The following is a 22,391-nucleotide window of genomic DNA, read 5'->3' on the forward strand; positions in this document are numbered from 1 at the left end:
ACAAGCTCTGTAGACCTGGATCTTGGTATGTTCCGTCAGCTTCTTGTTGGACCAGACTCTATTTGTGAGCCTGGAAAACGTGGTAGCTGCTTTACCAATGCGTTTGTTTAGCTTGGTATCGAGAGAAAGAGTGTCGGAGATCGTTGAGCCAAGGTACACAAAGTCATGGACAACCTCCAGTTCATGTGCAGAGATTGTAATGCAGGGAGGTGAGTCAACATCCTGAACCATGACCTATGTTTTCTTCAGGCTGATCGTCAGTCCAAAATCTTGGCAGGCCTTGCTAAAATGATCCATGAGCTGCTGGAGATCTTTGGCAGAGTGGGTAGTGACAGCTGCATCGGCAAAGAGGAAGTCACGCAGACATTTCAGCTGGACTTTGGACTTTGCTCTCAGTCTGGAGAGGCTGAAGAGCTTTCCATCTGATCTGGTCCGGAGATAGATGCCTTCTGTTGCAAAAAAGACATAGTGGAGATGGAAAAGGTGCAAAAGAGGGCAACTAAGATGATTGCTGGGCTGGGGCACCTTCCTTTTGAGGAAAGGCTACAGCATTTGGGCCTCTTCAGCCTAGAAAAGAGACGCCTGAGGGGGGACATGATTGAGACATACAAAATTATGCAGGGGATGGACAGAGTGGATAGGGAGATGCCCTTTTCCCTCTCACATAACACCAGAACCAGGGGACATCCATGAAAGTCGAGTGTTGGGAGAGTTAGGACAGATAGAAGAAAATATTTCTTTTACCCAGCGTGTCATTAGTTTGTGGAACTCTTTGCCACAGGAAGTATTGATGGCATCTTGCCTGAATGCCTTTAAGAGGGAATTGGACAAATTTCTGGAGAAGTTCATTACGGGTTACAAGTCATAGTAGGTATGTGCAAGCTCTTGGTCTTAGAGGCAGGCTTCCTCTGATTGCCAGATGCAGGGGAGGGCACCAGGATCATAAGACTCCCGTTTTGCTCCCCCCCGCCGGGAATGGCTCCGAAGGGAGGGGCCGCTTGTCCGCCCCGCTGCCAGCCTGAGTGCTCTGCCCCCTCCAGCTACGCCACCGGTAGGTGCAAAACGTGCTCTGCCCCCCCAGCTATGCCACTACTGTGGGGCATCAGCGGCCTCCTGCTTGCAAACCCCTCCTGGGGGGGCTGCCCCATGCAGAGCAACAGCCCCATCCTCTGCAGGTCTACTCAGAAGTAAGCCCCATTGGAGCCAATGGGGCTTACTCCCAGATAAGTGTGGACAGGACTGCAGCCTGAGAGCCCCACCCCACGCACACTTTCCTGGGAGTAAGCCCCATTGGATCCAATGGGGCTTACTTCTGAGTAGACCAGCCACGTGACACTGCTGCACCCCCTGCGCCCCTATTGGCCTCATCCGCTGTCGTTCAAGAGCTTCGCACCACCTCCCCTGCTCTGCCCCGCCTTTCCCCTTGCCCCGCCCCTCGCGCGCGGATTGGCCGTCCCAGCAGCCAGTCAGCTGGAGGCCGGGTTCCAGAGCCCGGTTGCGCGTGCGCAGTCGACAAGGCCGCGGCGCAGGCGCAGTAGGAGCGTCGCCGTTCCCTCTGCCTCTCGTCAGCGCCCGGCGGAGGAGCGCTCGCTCGAGGCCTCGTCAGTCGCCATGTTCCGGCGGAAGCTGTCGGCGCTGGACTACCATAACCCGGCCGGGTTCAACTGCCGAGGTGAGGCCAGGCTGGGCGGGTAGGCCGCACCCAGCGCCACCCCCCGCTCCCTGTCTGCCCGGCCCGCCCTGCGTCGCGATGACGCCCGCGCTGCCCGCAGCCCCGCCGTGCGGCCCACTCGGGCTCCGTTCACATGTGACGTGTCATCACGTGCTCCTCAGCACTGGTGGTTGCCTGTGGAACTCCCTGCCTCTGGGTGTTGCCTGTGGAACTGCCTGCCACTGAGTGTCATCACGTGAACCCCCACGTGGTTGCTTGTGGAACTCCCTGCCGCTGGGTGTCATCACGTGACACACCCCTCGGCGCTGGTGGTTGCCTGTGGAACTCCCTGCCACTGGGTGTGGGTGGCACCTGGAAGAGGGTTGGGCAGGTTCGTGGAGGAAAGTTCGTCCCCAAAGGCCATTCCTTTGACCCTGGACAGCAGGGGGTGCAGAGTTCCTCTTGGGCCCCCTCTGAAGCAGGAGCGGGAGGGGAGGAAGCAGCACTAGACTAGATGGGCCTTTTCTCTCATCCAGCAGGGCTGTGATGTACTTACAGTGTCTGCAGGTGTGTGCACTCAGAAATAAGCCCCTTTTGAGTTCAGTGGGATTTACTTCCAGGTAAAATGCTGCCTTTCTGGCAAGATCTTCAAGATAGCCTGCTGTTTAATCCTAAAGCAAACAAAAGGACAAAATAAGGACTTTTCAGACCATTGAATGTGTGAATTCCCTGGGCTGGAAAGTAGATAATACTTTTATTATTTGCCATAAGAGGCTTGTAGGGGACGATAAGCAGCAGAAGATGGGTTGCTGTTCTGAGAAGGTAGCCTGTGATGTGGGTAGTGCTGGGTTCCTGCAGCCTGCCTCCTTGCAGTTGGTTCTTGCTAAGTCACCCTTCCAAGTTCACATCGTCTTTTAGGGAGTAGAATGAATTTCCATCCTTCTGCTATTCTTGTTTTTGTTATATGTGCATACTGTCAAATACCTCTTCTCCCTGTGTTACACACAACTAAGACTTGTATAGTCAGTCCTAGGGTCCTGCTTCCCATCTTGCATTGGGTTTCCAATTAGGCACTTCCTAGTAAGCTGGCTGAGATTTTCTCATTGCAGTGAAAATGGTGTGTATGTGTGTGTGTGTACACGCCTACAGCCTAGTCACATACGAAGATCGCTGCTAGTCAAGTAATTCGTAAACTTGGAGCAGGTTTTCACATGTCCAGGTGCCACCCTTTGTGCATTGGAGCACTTTCCTCTGTGTCTCTTTGAGTAGAGCTACACATTATGTGGAGACCCAGGTCTGGGAATATGGGTCTGTCTCCAACAGCTGCAAAGCATCATTATTGAACCCAGTATGCATTGTCTTTTAGCAATTTGTTCCAAGACCTTAGAAGCTGAAATTTCTAGCACAGAACTAAGCTATTTCCCTCTCTTAAAAGTACCTACTGTGCTTTGTTAGGTGCCATGGTTATCAATTTACACAATGTTATAATTATAAAACACAAATTACAAGGATGTTTGTATTGGCAACCTTCAGTCTCGAAAGACTCTGGTATCGCGCTCTGAAAGGTGGTTCTGGCACAGTGTCTAGTGTGGCTGAAAAGGCCAATCCGGGAGTGACAATCCCTTCCACACCGGGAGCCAGTGCAGTCTGTCCCTGGTCTGTCTCCCTGGCTATGGGCCTTCCTTCTTTGCCTCTTAGCCTCAGACTGTTGGCAAAGTGTCTCTTCAAACTGGGAAAGGTCATGCTGCACAGCCTGCCTCCAAGCAGGCCGCTCAGAGGCCAGGGTTTTCCACCTGTTGAGGTCCACTCCTAAGGCCTTCAGATCCCTCTTGCAGATGTCCTTGTATCACAGCTGTGGTCTACCTGTAAGGCACTTTCCTTGCACAAGTTCTCCATAGAGGAGATCCTTTGGGATCCGGCCATAATCCATTCTCACAACATGACCGAGCCAACGCAGGCGTCTCTGTTTCAGCCTTAATGAACACTGCCACAATTCTAGAAAAGTTGCTACCAGCTGAGACACTACTTAAAGGGCTTGTATTTGCATCACGGCTTGCTTCAGCTGTATCCTTACCTCCATACACACAGATGTGATGTTAAAAATTGTGCTGTTCCCTGAGAGGCTATTGTTAGCATCTCTGATTGATCGGTCACCCATGAGGTCCTGTTGACAGCAGTCATGAGCCCATCATAAATTGAGTAACTGTCTTGTTGTAAAGTGAACCTACAGAGAGTCTGTTGTAAGGTGACTTAACTGTAAAGTGAACCTGTAAAGCAGAGGGTTCTCTGTACTTTGTTTGGGGGCATTTGGGCCCAAAAGTGGCTTAAAAAAAAACCATAACACAAAATAAACATACTACCACAAGGTGTTCCAATAACTTTGAGACAAATTCACAAGGGGCTTCCGTCATCTATGACTGTTAGCCATGCTAGGCTATGTGGAGCTTCCATGTATAGAGGCAATGTGTGTCTCATTAGTAGTTGCTAGGAGATGTACAGTGGGAGAACACTGAGGCCTTTGTGGCCTCCTTGTTGGCTTTCTGTTGGAAGCAAAAGCAGACTGCGTGGATCAGACCAGCAGTGTTCTTCTGGTAACTGAAACTAGCATAGTTAAGGAGGGAGCTGTTTTCAAGCAATGTGTGAGGCTACTGCACTGCTGAACTTTGTTGTATTTTCACAGGGGGATTGGGAGAGGAATGACACTGGTAGATGTCTTGCTCTAGAGTATATAGTACTGGCAGCAGCTGTTGTGCATGTGTGGTTTTTTCCTGGAAGAAAATGAATTCTGTTTATTGATAGCAGTTTAAAACATTTGGCCATCTTCTTGAAAATTGTGTGCTTGAGACCAGATCACACTGGATCACTGATGGCAGTAAAACTGAATCTGATTGGTTGAAATTCAGGGAATTGAAGGCTTTAGTCCCAGGAACCTCTTGATCATACCTCTTAACTCTGTGAAGTGGATGGCTTGGGATGGACTTTGACTGCTTTTCTATGAATTGTATTTATCCTCACAGATGAAACTGAATTTCGAAACTTTATTGTTTGGCTTGAAGACCAGAAAATCCGTCACTACAAGATTGAAGACCGAGGGAATTTAAGAAACATTCACAATGCCACAGAATGGACAAAGTCCTTTGAAAAGGTAGTGTCATTTGAAGACTTGCCTGCTGCATCTGGGTAGGGTTTCTGTTTCACAACACCTGCATATCAAGCTTTGGGTATCTTAAAAGAGCTGTTAGAGAGTGGGCAAAGGTTCAGAGAAGGGCAGTGAAAAAGTTCAGACTCTGGAACATCTTCCCTATAAGGAAAGGCAAAGAGGTTTGAAACATCTTAATTTAGAGAAGGTCATCTGATGGGTTTATAGAATTATTATGAATGTTCTGGTGCACAGAACTTTCATGTGCTTCTGTTTGCCAGAAGCTGCAGACAAAGCAGCCCAGTCCAAACAAATATTGCATGTGTTCCTGGTGTCCATTTTGGGGCTGCTGCCACCAGCTACCTATGGGAACACCTGTAAGCTGTTGTGTGGGACTAGCAGTGTGAAGAATGGGGCAGGGAGAGGGAGGAACTTGAGTTTCTAGGTGGGGGGGTGGATCCCAGTGGGCCAGGATCCTATCCCTGCTCCCTCTCTTCTTCTCTCTCTTACTCTCCTTGTAAAAGAGCTGGCATAGATCCAAGCAGACCTGCTGGGAAAGCAGAGGCTTACCCTGACTTAGGACAAAAGTTCCTTTACCCTTAAGGCGGCCTCCATCACTGTTCCTTCCACCACAGGATGGAGCTGCACCCAGTTGGTGCAGCTGCATCAACATTGGGGGAGTTGATTAGGATTGAGCCCAGGGAGGAGTATAGTTGACTTCATTTTGGTCTGTTGTGAGCTTCCCAGAAACCTGTGACTGGCCACTTGTGGGAGACAGAGTGCCACACTAGATGGTCTGATCCTGCATTACAACTTATGTTAAGCATAAGTTGTTCGCCAGAACATAACTTAAGAATGTTCACCAGAACATTCATAATAATTCTATAAACCCAGGCTCTTTCACCCTCATCAAGAGGTTCTTTAGATCCTCCTCATTTCTGCCATTAGAGTGGTATTGTCTGCATATCTGAGGTTATTGATATTTTTCCCAGCTATCTTAACTCTGGCTTGTGATTCATCCAGCCCAGCCTTTTGCCTGATGTACTCTACATATAAGTTAAATAAGCAGGGTGACAATATACAGGCTTGTCACATTCCTTTGCCAGTTTTAAACCAATCAGTTGTTCCATATCCGGTTCCAAATGTATCATTCCCCAAATGCAGTCACATAACATGGTAGTATCAAGTTTAACGTATTAAAAATAAAATACACATTGAAATGAATGGGGACCCACCTAAAATTTGAGAAACACTAGACTAATGAACACATACAGTGCAAATCAAAACTGGATAGTTGCAATCAACTTTTTTTTTCTTTCAGATGACTATCATTAGGAAGCATGCATGTATAGTTGGACTCAGTATCCATGAGGGATCTGTTCGCAGATCCCCCCACAGATACCAAAACCTGCAGATAAGCAAATCTGTGGATCAGGTCCAATAGGACCTCCGGACACAACCAAAGCTGTCCTCCAGTCATGTCTGGGAGGCTTTCTGAGGCCTGTGGTGGACACGTGCAGCCTTTTATAAAAACCAGATGTGCCTTTCTGACATCCCTGGGACCTTCCTGGGGCTTGGAGAGGTTGCATGCAACCTTTGCAGCCCGCCTGTATACAATGAATCAAATCTATGGACCCGCATGTATACGTATAAGTGCAGAGCTTTTTAGTTGTGCTCAAAAGTTGTACACTAAACATTTTAGTGCCTTTGCTTTATGTCCTAGATTATTCATAATATTAGTTTCAGTATATAGCATTCAGAGCACACTAATTTTTGATCCTTGTTTCTTATCAAATATTTCAGTTCAAATGCTTTTGGCAGTTGGAGAAATGTTTGAGATATTTATGCAGCATGTAAAATTATCATGGTGAACATTTTGTATTTTGTTTGTTAAATATAAGTCAAGCAAGCATGCTAAATTGGATCCTAGTCTATTTAGAGGATTGAAAAATGTCTCCATTCAGAATTTTTCTGGGCAACCCACATCACTTCTGCCTGCAAGAATCTGCTTTTCATAAGGGCTTGGGGCAAGTGCCAGGCTTTGCCCATCATGGCAGTGGTCAGCATTTCCTTGAAGGCCCTGCATTGTTCATTCAGATGATGCTTCTCTCAGATTGGATTCTTGAACTGCCAGTAGGACTGAGCCATTGATGCTCCAGAGAGAGCTGTCTTTAGGTTATTCTGGGTTATGTGGGATTGTGCCTAATGTTGCTGTTGGCCTTTTTGAGGATTGGAAATGCCCTTAAGCTCAGGCATATGTCACTGCAGGAGCTTTCGAGAGGAATCGGAGTGTCACAAGCACAGGGCTGCTGTTGTGCACTTTTCTTGTTGGTTTCGCACAAAGAGAAATTCCCCACTCATCCTCTGTTCACTTATTACGTGCATATCTTGGTGTTCCTCTGGAGAATGCAGGTGAAGTCCGTGGGGGTTCTCAGGCAGGCTCCCTTCCAAGCAGTGACCTCATCTGGACCTGCTTAGTTTTCAGAAGGGTAACTGCAGCCTGTGCCTTGAAGGCACAGCTATGGTCTTTGTATACAGTATGTGTTTAAACTTTTCAGAGTGATAAATATTTGGTGTACTTAGGCATGGAAATATGGAACTGAAAGCATCAAATGAGGTTTGACAGTAAACAGTTTTATTTCTGTCCGTCCCCCCTCGCCATGACGTGACCAGATCTGCAGTTGTTGCCATTTTATGCTAACTTCTGCATCTCTCTTTTTATTCCTTACAGTACCTCAAAGATGTGAATTGCCCCTTCAGCATTCAAGAACGACAAGAAACTATTGACTGGCTTCTGGGATTGGCAGTTAGACTTGAGTATGGGGACAATGGTAGGCTTGGCTTCTCAGCATCTCTTGTGTGGAAGGAGGGGGGTGTGCTTGCAATTTCAGATGCAGTCTAATGTTTCAGATGGGAGTGAGGGACCAGCAAGTACCCATTGATTTGCATTATCGTTTACTTTTAATATATCGGTTGAGCTTGTAAAGTGCGTCAAGACAATGCTCCTTTATTCCACTCTGAGGCTATAGTCTTTCGAAGAGAACCACCAGGAGTCTTGGGGCACCTTCAAGGCTAAGCAGTATCCATGGCATAAGCTTTCTTGTCTATTTGGTCAGGTACATGGGTAGGAAAAGCGTTGAATGTTATGTGTATGTGTAACTGAGGAGGCTTAAAGCAAGGTGAGAATGAAAAATAAAGGAGTCTATCCTGAAAGCTAAGGTTTTTTCAGTCAAAGCTAAGAAGATTTCATCGAGAGACCACAGCAGGCCTGTCAAAGTCAGTAGGCTCTGGAAACACTGGCAGGGTACATAGATATGTTAGCCTTCCACTTTTCTTTTTTGGAAATGGACTAGCATAGCTACTGTTCTTGAATTCAGTTGTTAATGGACTTCAACTTAAAGTGATGAGCTTCAGACCATTAGCCTTAATGGCTTGAGACCATAATAACTGACCTGCTTTCAGGTCAGTTGAAGGCTGTTGTTTTAACTGGCTTCCAGCTCGATCCTGCTTAAGATCTGTCAAAATCATTGGGGCTAATTTGTGAAGGATTTGTATGTTTGGGAATAAGATAACCAAGATCAGTCTTAAAGGATTTACCCTTGAATACCTGCAGACTGACTCTGTGTCCCATCACAGAGTGATTAACACATGTGTGTTAATGCTGAACTACTACTTAAGGTGGAGCTATACATTTGACAAAGACCCATGTCTGGGAATGTAGGTCCCTACAAACAGCAGCAGAGTGACAGGGAGGGATGTGCGAGTGAATTTTAATTCTTCGTTGTCCTTCACTTTTTCCCTGCAACTCAGTCAGTCAGAATTTACCACAGTGTGGGGAAAATGAATTCCAAGGAAAAACAAGATGGGGTAAAAGAAGGGTTACATAGACGCATCCTTCCTGCAAACAACCGTTCTACTTTGGATTGGTTTCTTCTGACGCATTATTCCCCACCTGCCCCCACAAAATCCAGATTAGTTTTTCCACTGAACATGAGACAAGTTTCATTATTATTTGTGATTGATTGACAAGAACCCAAAATGGTATTTTTGGTCAACTTGGCAGCTGTTGCAATTCCATGCACAGACTGTTCTCTGTGGATGAGGATAATTATTTAATGCCTGTTCTCTTTGTGGACCTGGAGCTTTCTTTCATTTTTAGCTCATTCTTAGTTCTCTGATCTCTTGTGATTCATGGAACAAAATGGCTTTTTGTTTCAACAGCTGACAAGTACAAGGATGCCACGCCTGAAGGCGCCAAAAACACCGACAATGCAGCCAAAAATGCAGAGCCCTTAATAAATCTGGATGGTGAGTGAAGGTTCAACTCCTGCTTGCTTGGTTGCTAGCTTCATTTGAGATATTTATACTCCATTTATACTTTTGAGCATATTGTGTCTGGATTAAGCAGCCCTAAACAGAAGTTGAGGCTTATTTTTGAAATCCACTTGTGTGTACCTTTCACAGTGAACAATCCTGACTTTAAAGCTGGTGTGATGGCTTTGGCAAACCTCCTTCAGATCCAGCGTCATGATGACTATTTGGTGATGCTCAAGGTTAGTTGCTTAATATTATATTATTGTGCCGTAATCCCTGGCTGTGTGATAGTTAACAAGTTTTTGAGAAAACATGGCTTGCATAAAGTCCTTCCCTTGCCTTCTGAAAGCTGCTAGGGTCTTTGTTCTGTATTTGCTTGGCAGATGTCTGAAAAGGAGGCCAGAGCCTTGATCACTGGCATGATGACTCTCTTGGCAGTGCCCTGAGATAATATACCCTCTTCCCAAGACACCCTCAGTGGATCCCCACATATTGTTAGAAACACCTTTTGCTTAGAATCACCCCTGCTTAGAACACACCCCTGTGTGTTTAAATATTAGAATGATCTTCCTAATGTTAACCTCCGTCTGCAATCCTGTAAGATGTGCTTAAGTGAAACATAGAAAAAGACCAAGATTGTAAAATCTGCCTCTGAGGAGGAGGGATGTCTCACTTACTACCAAGCATATTCACTGAGAAGTAAGCTCCACTGATTAAGGGCCCAATCCTATCCAACTTTCCAGCTCACAATGGGTGTAGCCACAATGCATCCCTGTGATAAGAGAACACATGTTCCCATACCTTAAGAATGGCCCAGTGACTGCCTCTCCACTACAGGATGCAGCGCATGTCCCGCTGACACAACTGCACCTGCACTGGAAAATTAGATAGGGTTGGGCCTTTCGTGCAGTGGGATTTACCCTCTACTAAATGAGCCTTTTGCTAATTGATATTTGCAGTTCCTACTTCCAAATGATTTCAGTCTACTAAGGGTCCTTTTGATTTTGCTTCAGTTAATGATTTGGGAGATCAGTTCCAAGAGGATCTGCTGCACTGGCTTGGCAGAAAAAGATGTGTGGACTTTATATTGGATCTTTTGGCACTTCAGAAGTACACATTGTCATGGTCTTGGAGGAGCCTGTTCGAACTCGTAAATGGCTATGACTATTCGTTCATTTCCCTGCTCATATTTAGTATTATCTTCTTTGTGTAGAATTAGGTAGACGGTATGTTAGCCAAATTGACAGTCTTGAAGATACAGCACAGATAGAAATATCTCTCAGACTCCCAGGGAAAAAACTCTCAGTTCTGGCACCAAGTGGTAAACATGTGGGGGTGATGGACCTGGCTTTGACAGTATGATGATCCCTCCAACTAGAGTCATCCAGTCTAGTATCTAGTCAGACTACATGGACTGGAAGAGACCCCCCTGAAGGCTGAATTAAATGTTGCTGCTTTGTGTATAGAAAAGCAGTGGGAGGGGGTTGGAATTATGCTTTTTCCTATGTGCAGTTTTTTCTTTTCCTCTCTCACACACACATGCACACATTTTTCTCTGCATAGGGCTCCAGATGCTACATGTGCATGGTTGAAGTGGGGGGGGTGGGTGGGAAGCATGCAGAGAAAGGATTAAACATGCGTTGTCATCACAGCACTGTGTCTCTGCTCACAGTTGCCCCTTCTTGAAGATGCTTTCCCTTTAGCTAGTAGGATTGAAAAACATGCACTTGCAACATCAAACTTGGCCGTAAGAATTTAAAATGGGAGGGCCAGTCATGATTCCAAAACTAGGAACGCCTAGTTCTTTTATTCTCAATGGAAACAAAAAGGTGGGGAGGGGGGAGGATGGCTTGCAGGCTAGCACAAAAACCCCAAGTTGCACCTCTGCAGGGGCCTGTCGTAATGAGAAATGGCCAATGAACCCTTAGAAAGTCTTGAAGTTTCTCAACCAGTAGCAACTTGTTTAACCCTTGATGCACATAGCCTAATCTGCCCTCTCAGTTTTGCAAATCACCAAAAATTAAGTCATGACCCACTGGTGGGTCCTGGACCCACAGTTCGGGAACTGTTGAGTTAAAGAATTGGACCAAGTGCTTGAAATGTTCCCCATTGGTATCTTTACATTGCTGATTAAGGGATCTACAGACATCCACCAGCGTGAGTGCTGGGATGGTTCCATACCTCTTCAGTTGCTCCACTTAAGTGTTTAAATGTTGCAAGTTTTATACTATGAAGTATGTATGGATTAGACCACATTAAAATGTATGTACATTTTTTGAGACACCCTATAGTTGTAGAAGATGCAATTGCAGCAAAGTTCAAGTATGTGTAACTGCAAGTGCTTCTATGCACCACTTATACTGACAGTGCAGTATAAATTATAATTTGCCACCATCTTCATTTGACAGCTTTCAGACATTTCTAGACAGGAGGAGTTGATCTGGACTTATTTGGGCCTCTTCTTTCCTTTCTAGGCAATTCGCATTCTGGTCCAGGAACGCCTAACTCAAGATGCTGTGGCAAAGGCAAACCAGTCAAAAGAGGTGGGTCTCTGTACAGCCTGTGAATAATTCACCTATGATCTCTTTCATGACATAATATAGCTAAAATACTTAAGATGCAATTCTGGGGGAGTGTCTTCTTCTCTCTCTTCATCCCGGCACTCTTGCATAGAAAGGGCTCTATTTCAGAAGTAACCACAATGCTGCAGAATTCTTAAATAAAAAAGCTCTTCTCTCTTCAGAGGGACCCTTTAGTGTCATAGTATAGGGCGGTGAAATGATGTGTGAAATAGCTGGAGACTTTGGAAAGTATCTCTGGAGGAGGCTGTGGTTGTGGTTGAGGAGTATGGATCCCCTCCAGATCTGGGTCGCTAAATGTAGAATTCAACAGCTGAATGTGCCAAAGGAGGTTGGTGCCCAACAATCCAGAAGGGTTTCTAGAAACCTGTGAACTTGGAAGTAGCCCTCCCAGAGTGGGAAATATTCAGTGAGGAAAGTTGTGTTGGGAGCAGCTGCTAGCATAGTGGATGGAAGTCAGCTGATTCAAAGCATCTCAGACGCCTTCCAGGCACCAGGACTGTGTCTGCCGGCAGGTGGCTGTACTCTTGAGACCACAGTACCCATTCATCCCTTGTGGCAGTTTTGATTGTAGCAGTGTGAGGTGTGAGAATAGCTGTAGAGATCTTCTCATGGCACCTGCTCAAGGCCAGTAGGTAGAGGAAGGTACTTAACAGCTAGCACTGCAGTTTCACTGGCAAGTTACATCAGTTTAAACGTTAAGTGATACATAAGCAGAGCCCAATTTTAGTCAGGGAAGCTTCAAGTGAAGAGTGTGCATTGCTAATGGAGGCTAATTTAGTTTTGGTGTGTAGTTAAAGATAATCTAATGAAGAGTGTAACTCTTGTTTAGTACGTGTAAGTGAACTCACTTCAGTACTTTAAAAGCACCTATACAGAGGTTTTGCTAACCTCACAGAGTATGTCTAATGTCCTAAATATGGTACAAACACTGAACATTATAATTTTAACTGTGTTGGATTTATTTTTCTGTGACTAACAATTATCAGTAATATGGGTAATGTACTTGTTATCTTCAAGAAGTAAACTTTTTGAATAGACTTTTAAAAAAAGAATTCTTGGATCACTAAGTTGTGAAGTATCCTTGCCTGACACCCTGGAGAAGCTGCCAGAGTAGACCATATGGATCCATGTTCTGACTTGGTATTGGACAGCTTCAGGTGTTTGTTTACAATTTACTGTTTATAATTGGTTGAAATAGTAGAGGATTCAGTAACTTGAAGTACTGTATGTACGTACTTCTGGCAGCCTTGCTGTGGAACAAAGTTTCTTCTGCTTCCAAGGCTCTTTTCTTCCCAAGGGATTTAACTCCTGGGGCCACAACCCTACAAACCATGTATTGCTGGATAGTTCAGCTTGAAATCAGTGGAAGCAAGGAGCAGGATTTGAGCTTGGTAAACGGAAGTTCTGGTTCCCCACTATCCTAGAATTAGCAAGGCCATGAGGCGGCTGTACCAGAGCCAAGGGTCTGAACAAGTCTTCTCCCAGAGAGGAATATACATCATGGTGACCTTAGAAATAGCATTTGTGTTGGCTTTGTAACTCTGGTGGAATCATCTGGCTGTGGTTTGGATAAGTGGATCCTTAATAGTGTACTTAAATTCCCTTTCACTGTAAATGTTTTGCTCTTTGTTTTTGTTTTTAAAGGGTTTGCCTGTTGCCTTAGAAAAGCACATTCTTGGCTTTGACACAGGAGGTAAGATCTTCATGATGTGCTTTTTAAAAAGTCTGCCTCCTAGATCTTTCCATACTGCTGCTTTATTGCATCAGAAAACGTTTACTGTATAGTACTCTTAATTCTGTTGTGGAGAATGTAGCTCTGAGTGCTGAGAAAATGTATCATTTTTTACCTGCTGGAAGTTACTGCGTGCTCTGGTTGCGTTAGTGGTGTTCCCAGAGGGGCTGGGCAGTAAAGCACTCATTTTTGCAAGGCACCTCCTGTCAACTGTCCCTCCCCTTGCCACCAGAGCCATTTCAAGCAGCAAGAGCAACGCGGAGGAAGTGCCTCTGCACTGCTAAGAATGGCTCTGATGGCAGGGGAGGTGCAATTTACAGGGTGCGTTGAGTTGCCTTGCAAAATGTAGTTCTTCCCCCCCCTCCCCCGGATGCCACTGGGTTGTATGAGATGCAGGCTGCTACTTTTGAGTCTCATGTTGCAACTCCCCCATCCCATCAGTGATAAAGTACCCCTGTCCTGTCCTTTTTTAAAATCCCAGCATGATCTCAGTCCACAGCTCAGCATGTTCATTTGCAGAATAGATGCTTGATGTTATACATCCCAACTCTGCTTAAAGGATTTGAGAAATGCAGGCTGCAGTCAAGCTGGAATGTCCTTATAGAGGGGTATTGTCTGTTCTCCAGCCCTTTTTCCTGCTAGGCTTTTTATATGGACAGATTTGGTGGCTGGTGGTTCAGAGCAAAGCAACTGCTTTGCATGCAAAAGGGGTCATCCTCAGAGGACCTTGGCTCGCTGGACTCTTGGAGAGTTACTGCTAGTCAGAATACCAAATTGCTGAACCAAGGCCTGACTGAGTGTGAGGCTGCATACTTGGTTCTTCATTGTTGAGGCTTGTGTGCTATCTGAATGCTGCCAGTAGCAGAGGGCCTGATGCCTTTCTGCTACTGAAGAACAATCTATTGGACATTGGGCTGGACTGTTCTCAAATCTTTGCTTAATTTTCTATGTGCGTCTTTGTGCAGACTCTTGAGACAAGCCTAGATTAAAATGCAGAAAGGAATAGGGAAATTAGCCATCCCTTTGCCCAGGGCACACTTAAGTCAAAAGATTGAGTCAGAAGTCCTCCTTTGAACTTGGTTTTTGAAGTGTCAGCCTACCAGACTTGGGCCACTGATCAAAGGAAGGGCCAACTAAATGCAAGTCCTGTTTCTCTCCCTTTCTCACCCACCCCAGATGCTGTTCTCAATGAAGCTGCTCAGATCCTGCGCCTGCTACATATAGAGGAGCTGCGAGAGCTGCAGACCAAGATCAACGAAGCCATAGTTGCTGTTCAAGCCATTATTGCTGATCCAAAAACTGACCACAGACTGGGCAAAGTTGGGAGATGAGTGAGCAAAGGGCTTCCGGCTCTCCTGCTGTTGTGCACAGTTAGACTCCTCCATCCTAGCATGCAACTCAGAATGGATGTCCGGAAAGAAAGCAGGGGCAACTGCCAGGACGGGCCACTGCATCTCATTTTTCTGTACATAAATAAAGCTTGGCTTAAAGAGAGGCACACTGTTGTCCTTTAGTGAGAGGTTGCCAAGTCCAGCCCTCCATTTTGAGTTAAGTTGGTTCCAAGGGCACATGGCAGCCTCCAAGAGTTGGGAATTCATGCTGCTGCTGCTACTCTTGTTGGTACTAAATCACAGCACACAGTTCTTCATGTGAGATTCTAGGCAGAATGAAAGTCTGGTTTTACCTGAACCTTTCAGTAGTCCCAGAAGGTTTCTGAGGCCTGTCAGTAAGTAACAGGGCCTAACAACAACTGTCGTGTTTATTTAGTTCCTAGAATAGCCTAGAAAACGGGAGAAGATACAGTCAGCTAGTGTGACACTCTCACTGTCCCAGAATTTCTGGGGGGGGGGGTAGAGTTGAAAAAATTTATTCTAGCATAGTCTCGTGTAGCCCCGCCTTGAGGCAGAAGTTACAAGAGGTTGGAATTTGTACAGAATTCCTGCAAGATGCCCTGAACCACTTTTGCATGGCTCTTAACTACAGACAAGTTCAACCCCCCCCCCCTTCTCGTGAGAGCAGAGCTGTGACACTGACTGGACACTGCAGTAGGAGCCCGCTTGAGAATTTCACTTTTAAGCCAACAGGCTCCTCTTTCTGTTCCCCCAAATTTTAAAAGTGGAGAGTCTCTTGTGTTTTTTCCAATAAAATAAACAATGGAGTACAGAGATGTTTATATGGTCATTTTTTAACACAAAGTTGTTCCCATTAGCAAAAGAGTATTATTAGCTACCATTTCCATAGCACCATTTTTTCTTTGCAATACATAAAAATGTTTTCATTTGGTAAAAAAAATACAGTAGTAAAAATTTGAGGTATAACTTAAAAATACTGGATAACTTTGCTCTAAGTTAAACCACTTAATTCCCTTCAGTACATCCTTCTGATTGTCCTGCTGAAGCTGCAGGGGGTCCTCTTTGGGTACAACAAAGTCAGGCTCTGGGTGTCTTCGGGCAGCTGGAACTGGTCCCCTTTCCTTCACAGCACCAGTGTCTTATTTTCTTCCTGTAAAAAGAGAAATGTGTGGAATACAGAACCTAATTATCCACAGATTTTTCACCCACAGTTTTATCTCAACATGATGAGAAGGGCCCTTTAAATTAAAAGAAAAAAGTAACAATAGCCTCATTAATGTGAGAGAAAGCAGCTGGCTGACAATCCATCAATCATTCTCTCTCCAGGCACTTAGAACAGCTTCACTTCAAGGCAAGTGACCCCTCCCTTCCCCCTGAGCACCTGAAAGAAAGATAATCACTTTGCATTTTTTTGAAGGGAGGGTTTGCTGGCTCAGAGTGAAGTCTTTCTAAGCACCTGGAGAGAGAGAGAGAGAGACTGATGGATTGTCTGCCTGATGACTCGGCACAATCCTACCCACGTCTGCTCAGAAGTTCTATTTTGTTCAATGGGGCTTACTCTCAGGAAAGTGTGGTTAGGATTGCAGCCTAAGCCTTATATCACAAAGGTCAACAAGGCTGTTTTTAAATTGCCTAGCCAAAGTGACGTTGTTTTTAAACAGATTTGCTTTAATGCAATTTTTGCCATCCACGTGAGTTCTGGGAACAGAACCCTCATGAATAATGAGACTCAGCCTGTACTCTTGTTCAGAAGACAAGTGGTGTGCAGGGATGATTCTAGTCCAACCAAACTCTGGGTGTTGACAGAGTTGTCATCAGTGACACTGACAGGTGGTAGATGTGCAGGCAAAACACTTCTGATAAGTTTTAAAGGGGGGTGCAGTTAGATATGTTCATGAACAAAGTGTCAATAGCCATGAGGTCTAAGCAGAACCTCCATTTGCAGAGGCAGTTTATCTTTGTATACTAATATTAGAGGCAATACTGGAAGATCTACCTTAGCTTCGTTTTGGGGAGAGGGAGTCTGTTCTTAAGAGTGCTCATCAAAAAAGTGGGGCTTTTTGTTTTGCAGGGAGAAAGAGTGATTGTGAAAGGCATCACCCATCACCATTTCAGAGAAAAGCTCTAGTTTTTACCTCCTGGACAGTATGGGTGAACTGCTGTTATTCCATAAAGATGTGTTCGCTGCTCTGGAAGATATTCACCCGTGAAAGCACCGCTGTCTTTGTTTACAGCTATAACACCATCCCTGTGAAGAAAGGAAATGGAAAAGAAAAAAAGATAACTGCTGTTTTTGCCAAAAGCAACACCACTCCTATCAAGAAATGTCTGTGGCAGTGATTTTCAACTAGTATGCCATGAAAGATCTGCAGGTGTGCCGTGGGGGTTTGGAGAACAGCAGTTGAAAATAGCTGAAAAACTCATCTGGGTTTTGCAGCTCTGTTTCCAGGGCAACTGTCTGTAGTAATGCATTGTCCCTCTTCCCCTGCTGGCAGAATAACTGTCATTACTACAGAGAGTTGCCCTAGAAACAGCTGCAAAACCCAGAGGAGTCTCCCAGAAGCCGGAAGTGACATCACAAGAGACCAAGACCATAGAGTTAAGCGTACTGAGGAAAACTATTTTTTGAGGCCTGCTTCGACAGTATGGAGTCTCTCCCAAGGCTGTTTCACCTTGTAAATACCAAGGAGAAAACACATGGAGACCTTTTCACATCCAAACCAATAGTGCAAAGGCCACCAGGAAAGTGGTGCAGGCCCCTCCAGGTTGGGCAGATGTATAGCTTGGGTTCCATTTGAGCTCCATGGGCCACTTGTTTGTTTGTAGGCTCAATTCAAGGTGTTGGTTCTTGCCTGTACAGTCCTCAACAGCTTCGGCCTGAGTACTGTAAGGGCTACCTTTCTCCACATGTGCTCCCCCCCACCCATGCTGCACTCAGCTCCTCTGAATTTGTGAGTCCCTGCCTTGTCTGTCACGGCACAGAATGGCCTCTGTAGAAAGACCACTAGATGCAGATGCGCACCCAGAGGGGCTAGCGCGGTATCAACAAAAGTACAGCAAGTGCTGCAATGCACCATGTTAGTGGCCCCTACACTAGCTGAATGGCTCCAACAGTAAGACAGAGACTGCCATACTTACTGTGCCACCCTCTCCTGGCTACATTTCTGACTAGATCCCTTCTACTTCCTGAAGACCTGACTCTCAAGAGCAGTGGGGGGGGGGGGGGAAAGATTGCAAATTTTAACATAAGACCACAAAGAAAGACTACAAAAGGGTCTTTCCTCATACACTCTGGGGCTGCAGAGTTCCAAGGAGGGGCCCACCTTCTCCAATCTGTGTGGTAGAAATGATTGGTGTAGCTAATGATGCTGAAGGGGTAGTTGAGGTTGTTCTGAATAATGTGTCGTCCTGTTCCATCAGGCAACGCACACTCCAGCTTCTTGGTTCCTTTGTAAACAAGAAACTTGATCAGGGAATAATAGGTGCCGTTTTCCACCCCCCTCCACATGCAAAACACTGTTGAATTTTTAATATTTCGTATACAATTTAGAGGCATTGATTCCAATGGTGCTTAGGTTTTTTGTATCAACAAAACTCTTTAGTTATCTTAAATTTTGTTTTCATCTGTTCTATTGCCTAATGCAGCCATTGTCAACCACTGTGCCGTGGCACACTGGTGTGCCACGAGTGGTTCACAGGTGTGCCACAGGAATTTGGGGGAAGTCATTTATTAGTAGGGCCAATGTGGATGTGATTCCCCCCCCTTGGCAGCATGGTGTGCCTTGGCAATTATCAAAAACCTGACCTTGACCGTTTTAGTGCCTTGACAGTGTGCCATGAGATGGAAAAGGTTGAAAATCGCTGGCCTAATGCATCATAACACACATCACGTTATAGTGTAAGCTGTGGCTAAACTATTGATGCAATGCCAAAAATAGCAGTTTTGAAATCCTTGCACCAAAATTAACAAACATTGAAATATTCAGAGAAACACAATATGATTCCCTTTTGTTACACAGTGTAATGCTACTGTATCATTCGGGTTGTAAAAGTCTCTCACACACTTTCCTTTTAATATGCACCTCAGTAGCTGCCATTCATATAAGCTCTCTCGCTCCCGCCTCCCCACACTGTGTGACACAAGCAAAGGGGCTGTAAGAAGGGCCAGAGTCTGTCAAAATCTTTGGTGCTGTTGGCATTGGGGCAGAAGAGTTTAAAGGGCTCCAGACAGCAATGGACAAAGCCACTACTGTGGGGCTCTGGCACTTGTTCAACTGAGAATACAACCCATTATGCACTCGTTGCGATTCATGGGTAAAACCAAGCCTCCAGGCAAATGGAAGCAACTGATTCCCCCACTATCATTGATCCACCAATCTCTCCATATATCCTGAAATCCACTGATCAGATCCAAGTGCAAAATGGTGGCTGAGAGGGCTGCGCTGATGACCTCCTGTACCCCATGAGCAAACACGTGGTGAGGGCACTGGTGGCCTGCAGTCACCACTCCAAATCTGCAGCTCAATCACTACTGATTCCAACAGCATAATTAAAGAGGGGGGAAAGTGCCTGTTGCTACTGCCACTGTTTATTATTATAATTTTTATGATCCTCTTTTTGCATCTCCATGTGCTCAAGGCAGCATGTCAAACCAGAGCCAGAAACCCTTGTCAATCATCCAGAAATTTACCCTGCAAATTCTGCTGCAAACCCACCCCTGATTTAGACTTTCCAGTCGGACCCATTTCAGACATCTTGGTTTTGGTTCTAAACCACATGATAAGAAAAAGAGCGGGTGTGTTTTTAAATATACCGTTTCTCTCTCACACACACACCACTCCATTCCTTTACAAGAAATCCACTTTACCTGCATCTGCCCAACAAATCAATTTGGAAAAGGGATCAAAGGTTAAGCCATTTGGCAGCCCAATGTCTCGGTTGACCAGAATCCGCCTGTGTTCTCCAGTCACAGTGGACGTCTCAATTTTGGGGGCTTCGCGATTCCAATCTGTCCAATAGAGATTCCTGCAGAGAAACCAATATGTAAACAGGGCAAAAACAACATGGTCAGCCAGGCAGCTGAATGGCAAAACAAGACAAGAACAGGCATCTAATTAGCGCTTCTTCCCATCCCTGCGGATTATCCAGCAGATCTATTCATGTGAAACTGGCATCTGCAAGAAGCAGGGCCTTTTTGTAGGTGGCACTCCACTTGGGAAATGCATGAGACCCACACCAGTGGCATTCAGGAAGTGTTTCACATTTCACCAGGCTTGGGGCTTTATTATTTATGCTGAGCAACGCATAAACCATCTATGGAATTCACTGCTATGGGATACTTCTGCATAATCACAAACAGAAGCAGGACATGAAAAGGACAGCCTTCCCCGCTTGTCACCAGCCTCTGCTATTGACAGAAAACCTCTATGTACATGGAGGTTCTACTTAACTCTCATGGCAAAAAGCCACTGACTAGCCTATGTGAATTATCTAAAGCAGGGGTGCTCAAACTTTCAACTTTAGGGATGCTGGACCTTTAACAAGTGTATAGAAGAGAGAATTGCAGCAGGTGCAGCTTGTCATCTGTGGGATGACAAGTTGCGCCTGCTGAAATTCTCTCTTCTATACACTTGTTAAAGGTCCAACATCCCTAAAGTTGAAAGTTTGAGCAGCCCTGATCTAAAGCCCTTTTAAACCCATCCAAGACGGGCTATTGCTGCATCTTGTGGCAGCAAATTCCATAAAGTTAATGACATCATTCAGCCACAGTATCTTCCATGATCTGCTTAAACCTTGGAAGACACACAGCCTTTTCAAAAGCCAAAGTTGGCCCCTCCCCAGCCACTGACCCACGGATGGGATCCACTGCAATTGCACGAGGGTTGACAAGGTCCGTGGCAAAGAGAACGCGGCGTTCTGAGCCATCCAGTTTGGAACTCTCAATTTTGTCCAAGCCACTGTCTGTCCAGAACATGGTTCTTCGGAGGTGGTCAATGGCGAGGCCCTCTGGACTCATCAGTCCTGTGGATGTGAAAGCAAGAGGAAGAGAATGGTCGCTGGAAGACTAGGGGAACCACGGAAGGTGAGTGTCTGTTTGCAGCCTGCTACAGAAAATTGCACAAGAATGTGGCACCATTAGCAGCCCATTTCCTGATCTGTCAGTTTCAGTGTTTCTCCAGTGGTTTCATGTTTCCCAACCCAGGACCCCAAGACATTGATGCTGACCTGACCAGTACTTCTTCTGTGGCCACCAGTCCCTCATTTGCCAGGGCCTCAATCTCTGCAAAGCCTTGGGGAATTAGGGACACTCCTGGGTTCTCAACCCATGAGCCTGACTTACTCTAAGCTGGTGCTCTACTACTCGTAGAACTCAGGGCAGAACTGCAATCGAGACAACACTTCAAACAAAACAGGGTTTAATTCCAAAGGATGCTTTGGAAGTAATCTATCAAATGGTTCAGCAATGCAATTTAGCAGCGATATGGCTCAGGAATTTCCGGGCCGCTGTGAGATACAGGAAGCTGGACTAGATGGGCCTATGGCCTGCTCCAGTGGGGCTGTTCTTATGTTCTTAACTACAATTCCCAGGAAGCCTTGCAGGTCTCTTGTTATCTGGTGTGCTCCCTGGGGCATTTGGTGGGCCGCTGTGAGATACAGGAAGCTGGACTAGATGGGCCTATGGCCTGATCCAGTGGGGCTGTTCTTATGTTCTTAACTACAATTCCCAGGAGGCCTTGCAGGTCTCTTGTTATCTGGTGTGCTCCCTGGGGCATTTGGTGGGCCGCTGTGAGATACAGGAAGCTGGACTAGATGGGCCTATGGCCTGATCCAGTGGGGCTGTTCTTATGTTCTTAACTACAATCCCCAGGAAGCCTTGCAGGTCTCTTGTTATCTGGTGTGCTCCCTGGGGCATTTGGTGGGCCGCTGTGAGATACAGGAAGCTGGACTAGATGGGCCTATGGCCTGATGCAGTGGGGCTGTTCTTATGTTCTTAACTACAATTCCCAGGAGGCCTTGCAGGTCTCTTGTTATCTGGTGTGCTCCCTGGGGCATTTGGTGGGCCGCTGTGAGATACAGGAAGCTGGACTAGATGGGCCTATGGCCTGATCCAGCAGGCTGTTCTTATGCTCTTAACAGGGTGCACGAAGCCACTAGCACCCTGTCCTCCAGAGGGAATCCAGAAGTGACGTCATCACATGATGTCACAACCCCAGGCACCAGGGCAATGCAATACGCCACTGGCTGTATTCAACCTAACAAGACTTCTTCCAGAAAATCCACTCCATCCCCATCTCTTGGTGTGGGTTAGGAGAGAAATGTGACCAGCAACCCATCACCCGGTCCTCCCCAAAGGTGACTAGCCCACCTCACTCAGGGCACTCTTTCTCAGCCCCACAGTGTATTATCAGTGGCAGTTTTGTAGTCCAGAAGGTGCATCACCTACCGGAGCTGATGATGGTCTCCGGTTCTGCTCCTGGCTCGAGACTTGCCCGGCTGATGGTTCGTCCTGCAACATCTGTCCAGTATATCATTTTTTCCCTGCACTCATAGTCAATACCCACAACAATGGAACCCTAAGAGGACATGAGAAATGCATGAAAGACCATCGCAATATACGGGA

General features: G+C 45.9%; 2 protein-coding genes across 2 annotated transcripts in view; one reads left to right on the forward strand and one right to left on the reverse strand.

The window, feature by feature from the left end:
• Nucleotides 1-1,526: 1,526 nt before the first annotated feature.
• Nucleotides 1,527-15,581, forward strand: RTRAF (RNA transcription, translation and transport factor). The gene is made up of 8 exons (XM_066629983.1): nucleotides 1,527-1,672; nucleotides 4,669-4,796; nucleotides 7,522-7,621; nucleotides 9,012-9,098; nucleotides 9,255-9,343; nucleotides 11,579-11,647; nucleotides 13,331-13,379; nucleotides 14,595-15,581. The coding sequence occupies exons 1-8, from the start codon at nucleotides 1,612-1,614 to the stop codon at nucleotides 14,747-14,749; spliced, it is 738 nt and encodes a 245-aa protein (XP_066486080.1). The 5' UTR covers nucleotides 1,527-1,611; the 3' UTR covers nucleotides 14,750-15,581.
• The window catches only part of NID2 (nidogen 2), a 60,061-nt gene continuing 53,192 nt past the window's right edge, over nucleotides 15,523-22,391 (reverse strand). Inside the window, 6 exon segments of the mRNA XM_066624359.1 lie at nucleotides 15,523-15,920; nucleotides 16,906-17,018; nucleotides 18,094-18,217; nucleotides 19,638-19,795; nucleotides 20,620-20,791; nucleotides 22,215-22,344. Of these exon segments, the coding sequence (XP_066480456.1) occupies nucleotides 15,910-15,920; nucleotides 16,906-17,018; nucleotides 18,094-18,217; nucleotides 19,638-19,795; nucleotides 20,620-20,791; nucleotides 22,215-22,344 (708 nt within the window). The 3' untranslated portion in view covers nucleotides 15,523-15,909.

This window comes from Tiliqua scincoides, chromosome 1 (genome assembly GCF_035046505.1).
Source record: "Tiliqua scincoides isolate rTilSci1 chromosome 1, rTilSci1.hap2, whole genome shotgun sequence".
In the NCBI taxonomy this organism is placed as follows: domain Eukaryota; kingdom Metazoa; phylum Chordata; class Lepidosauria; order Squamata; family Scincidae; genus Tiliqua; species Tiliqua scincoides.

What these genes read in the sequence shown, in the direction of transcription:
- RTRAF (XM_066629983.1), top strand. Translation starts at nt 1,612, where the DNA reads ATGTTCCGGCGGAAGCTGTCGGCGCTGGACTACCATAACCCGGCCGGG. An exon ending in ACTTGAGTATGGGGACAATG is followed by an intron (nt 7,622 to 9,011) that starts GTAGGCTTGGCT and finishes TTGTTTCAACAG; the next exon opens with CTGACAAGTACAAGGATGCC. An exon ending in TCTTGGCTTTGACACAGGAG is followed by an intron (nt 13,380 to 14,594) that starts GTAAGATCTTCA and finishes CACCCACCCCAG; the next exon opens with ATGCTGTTCTCAATGAAGCT.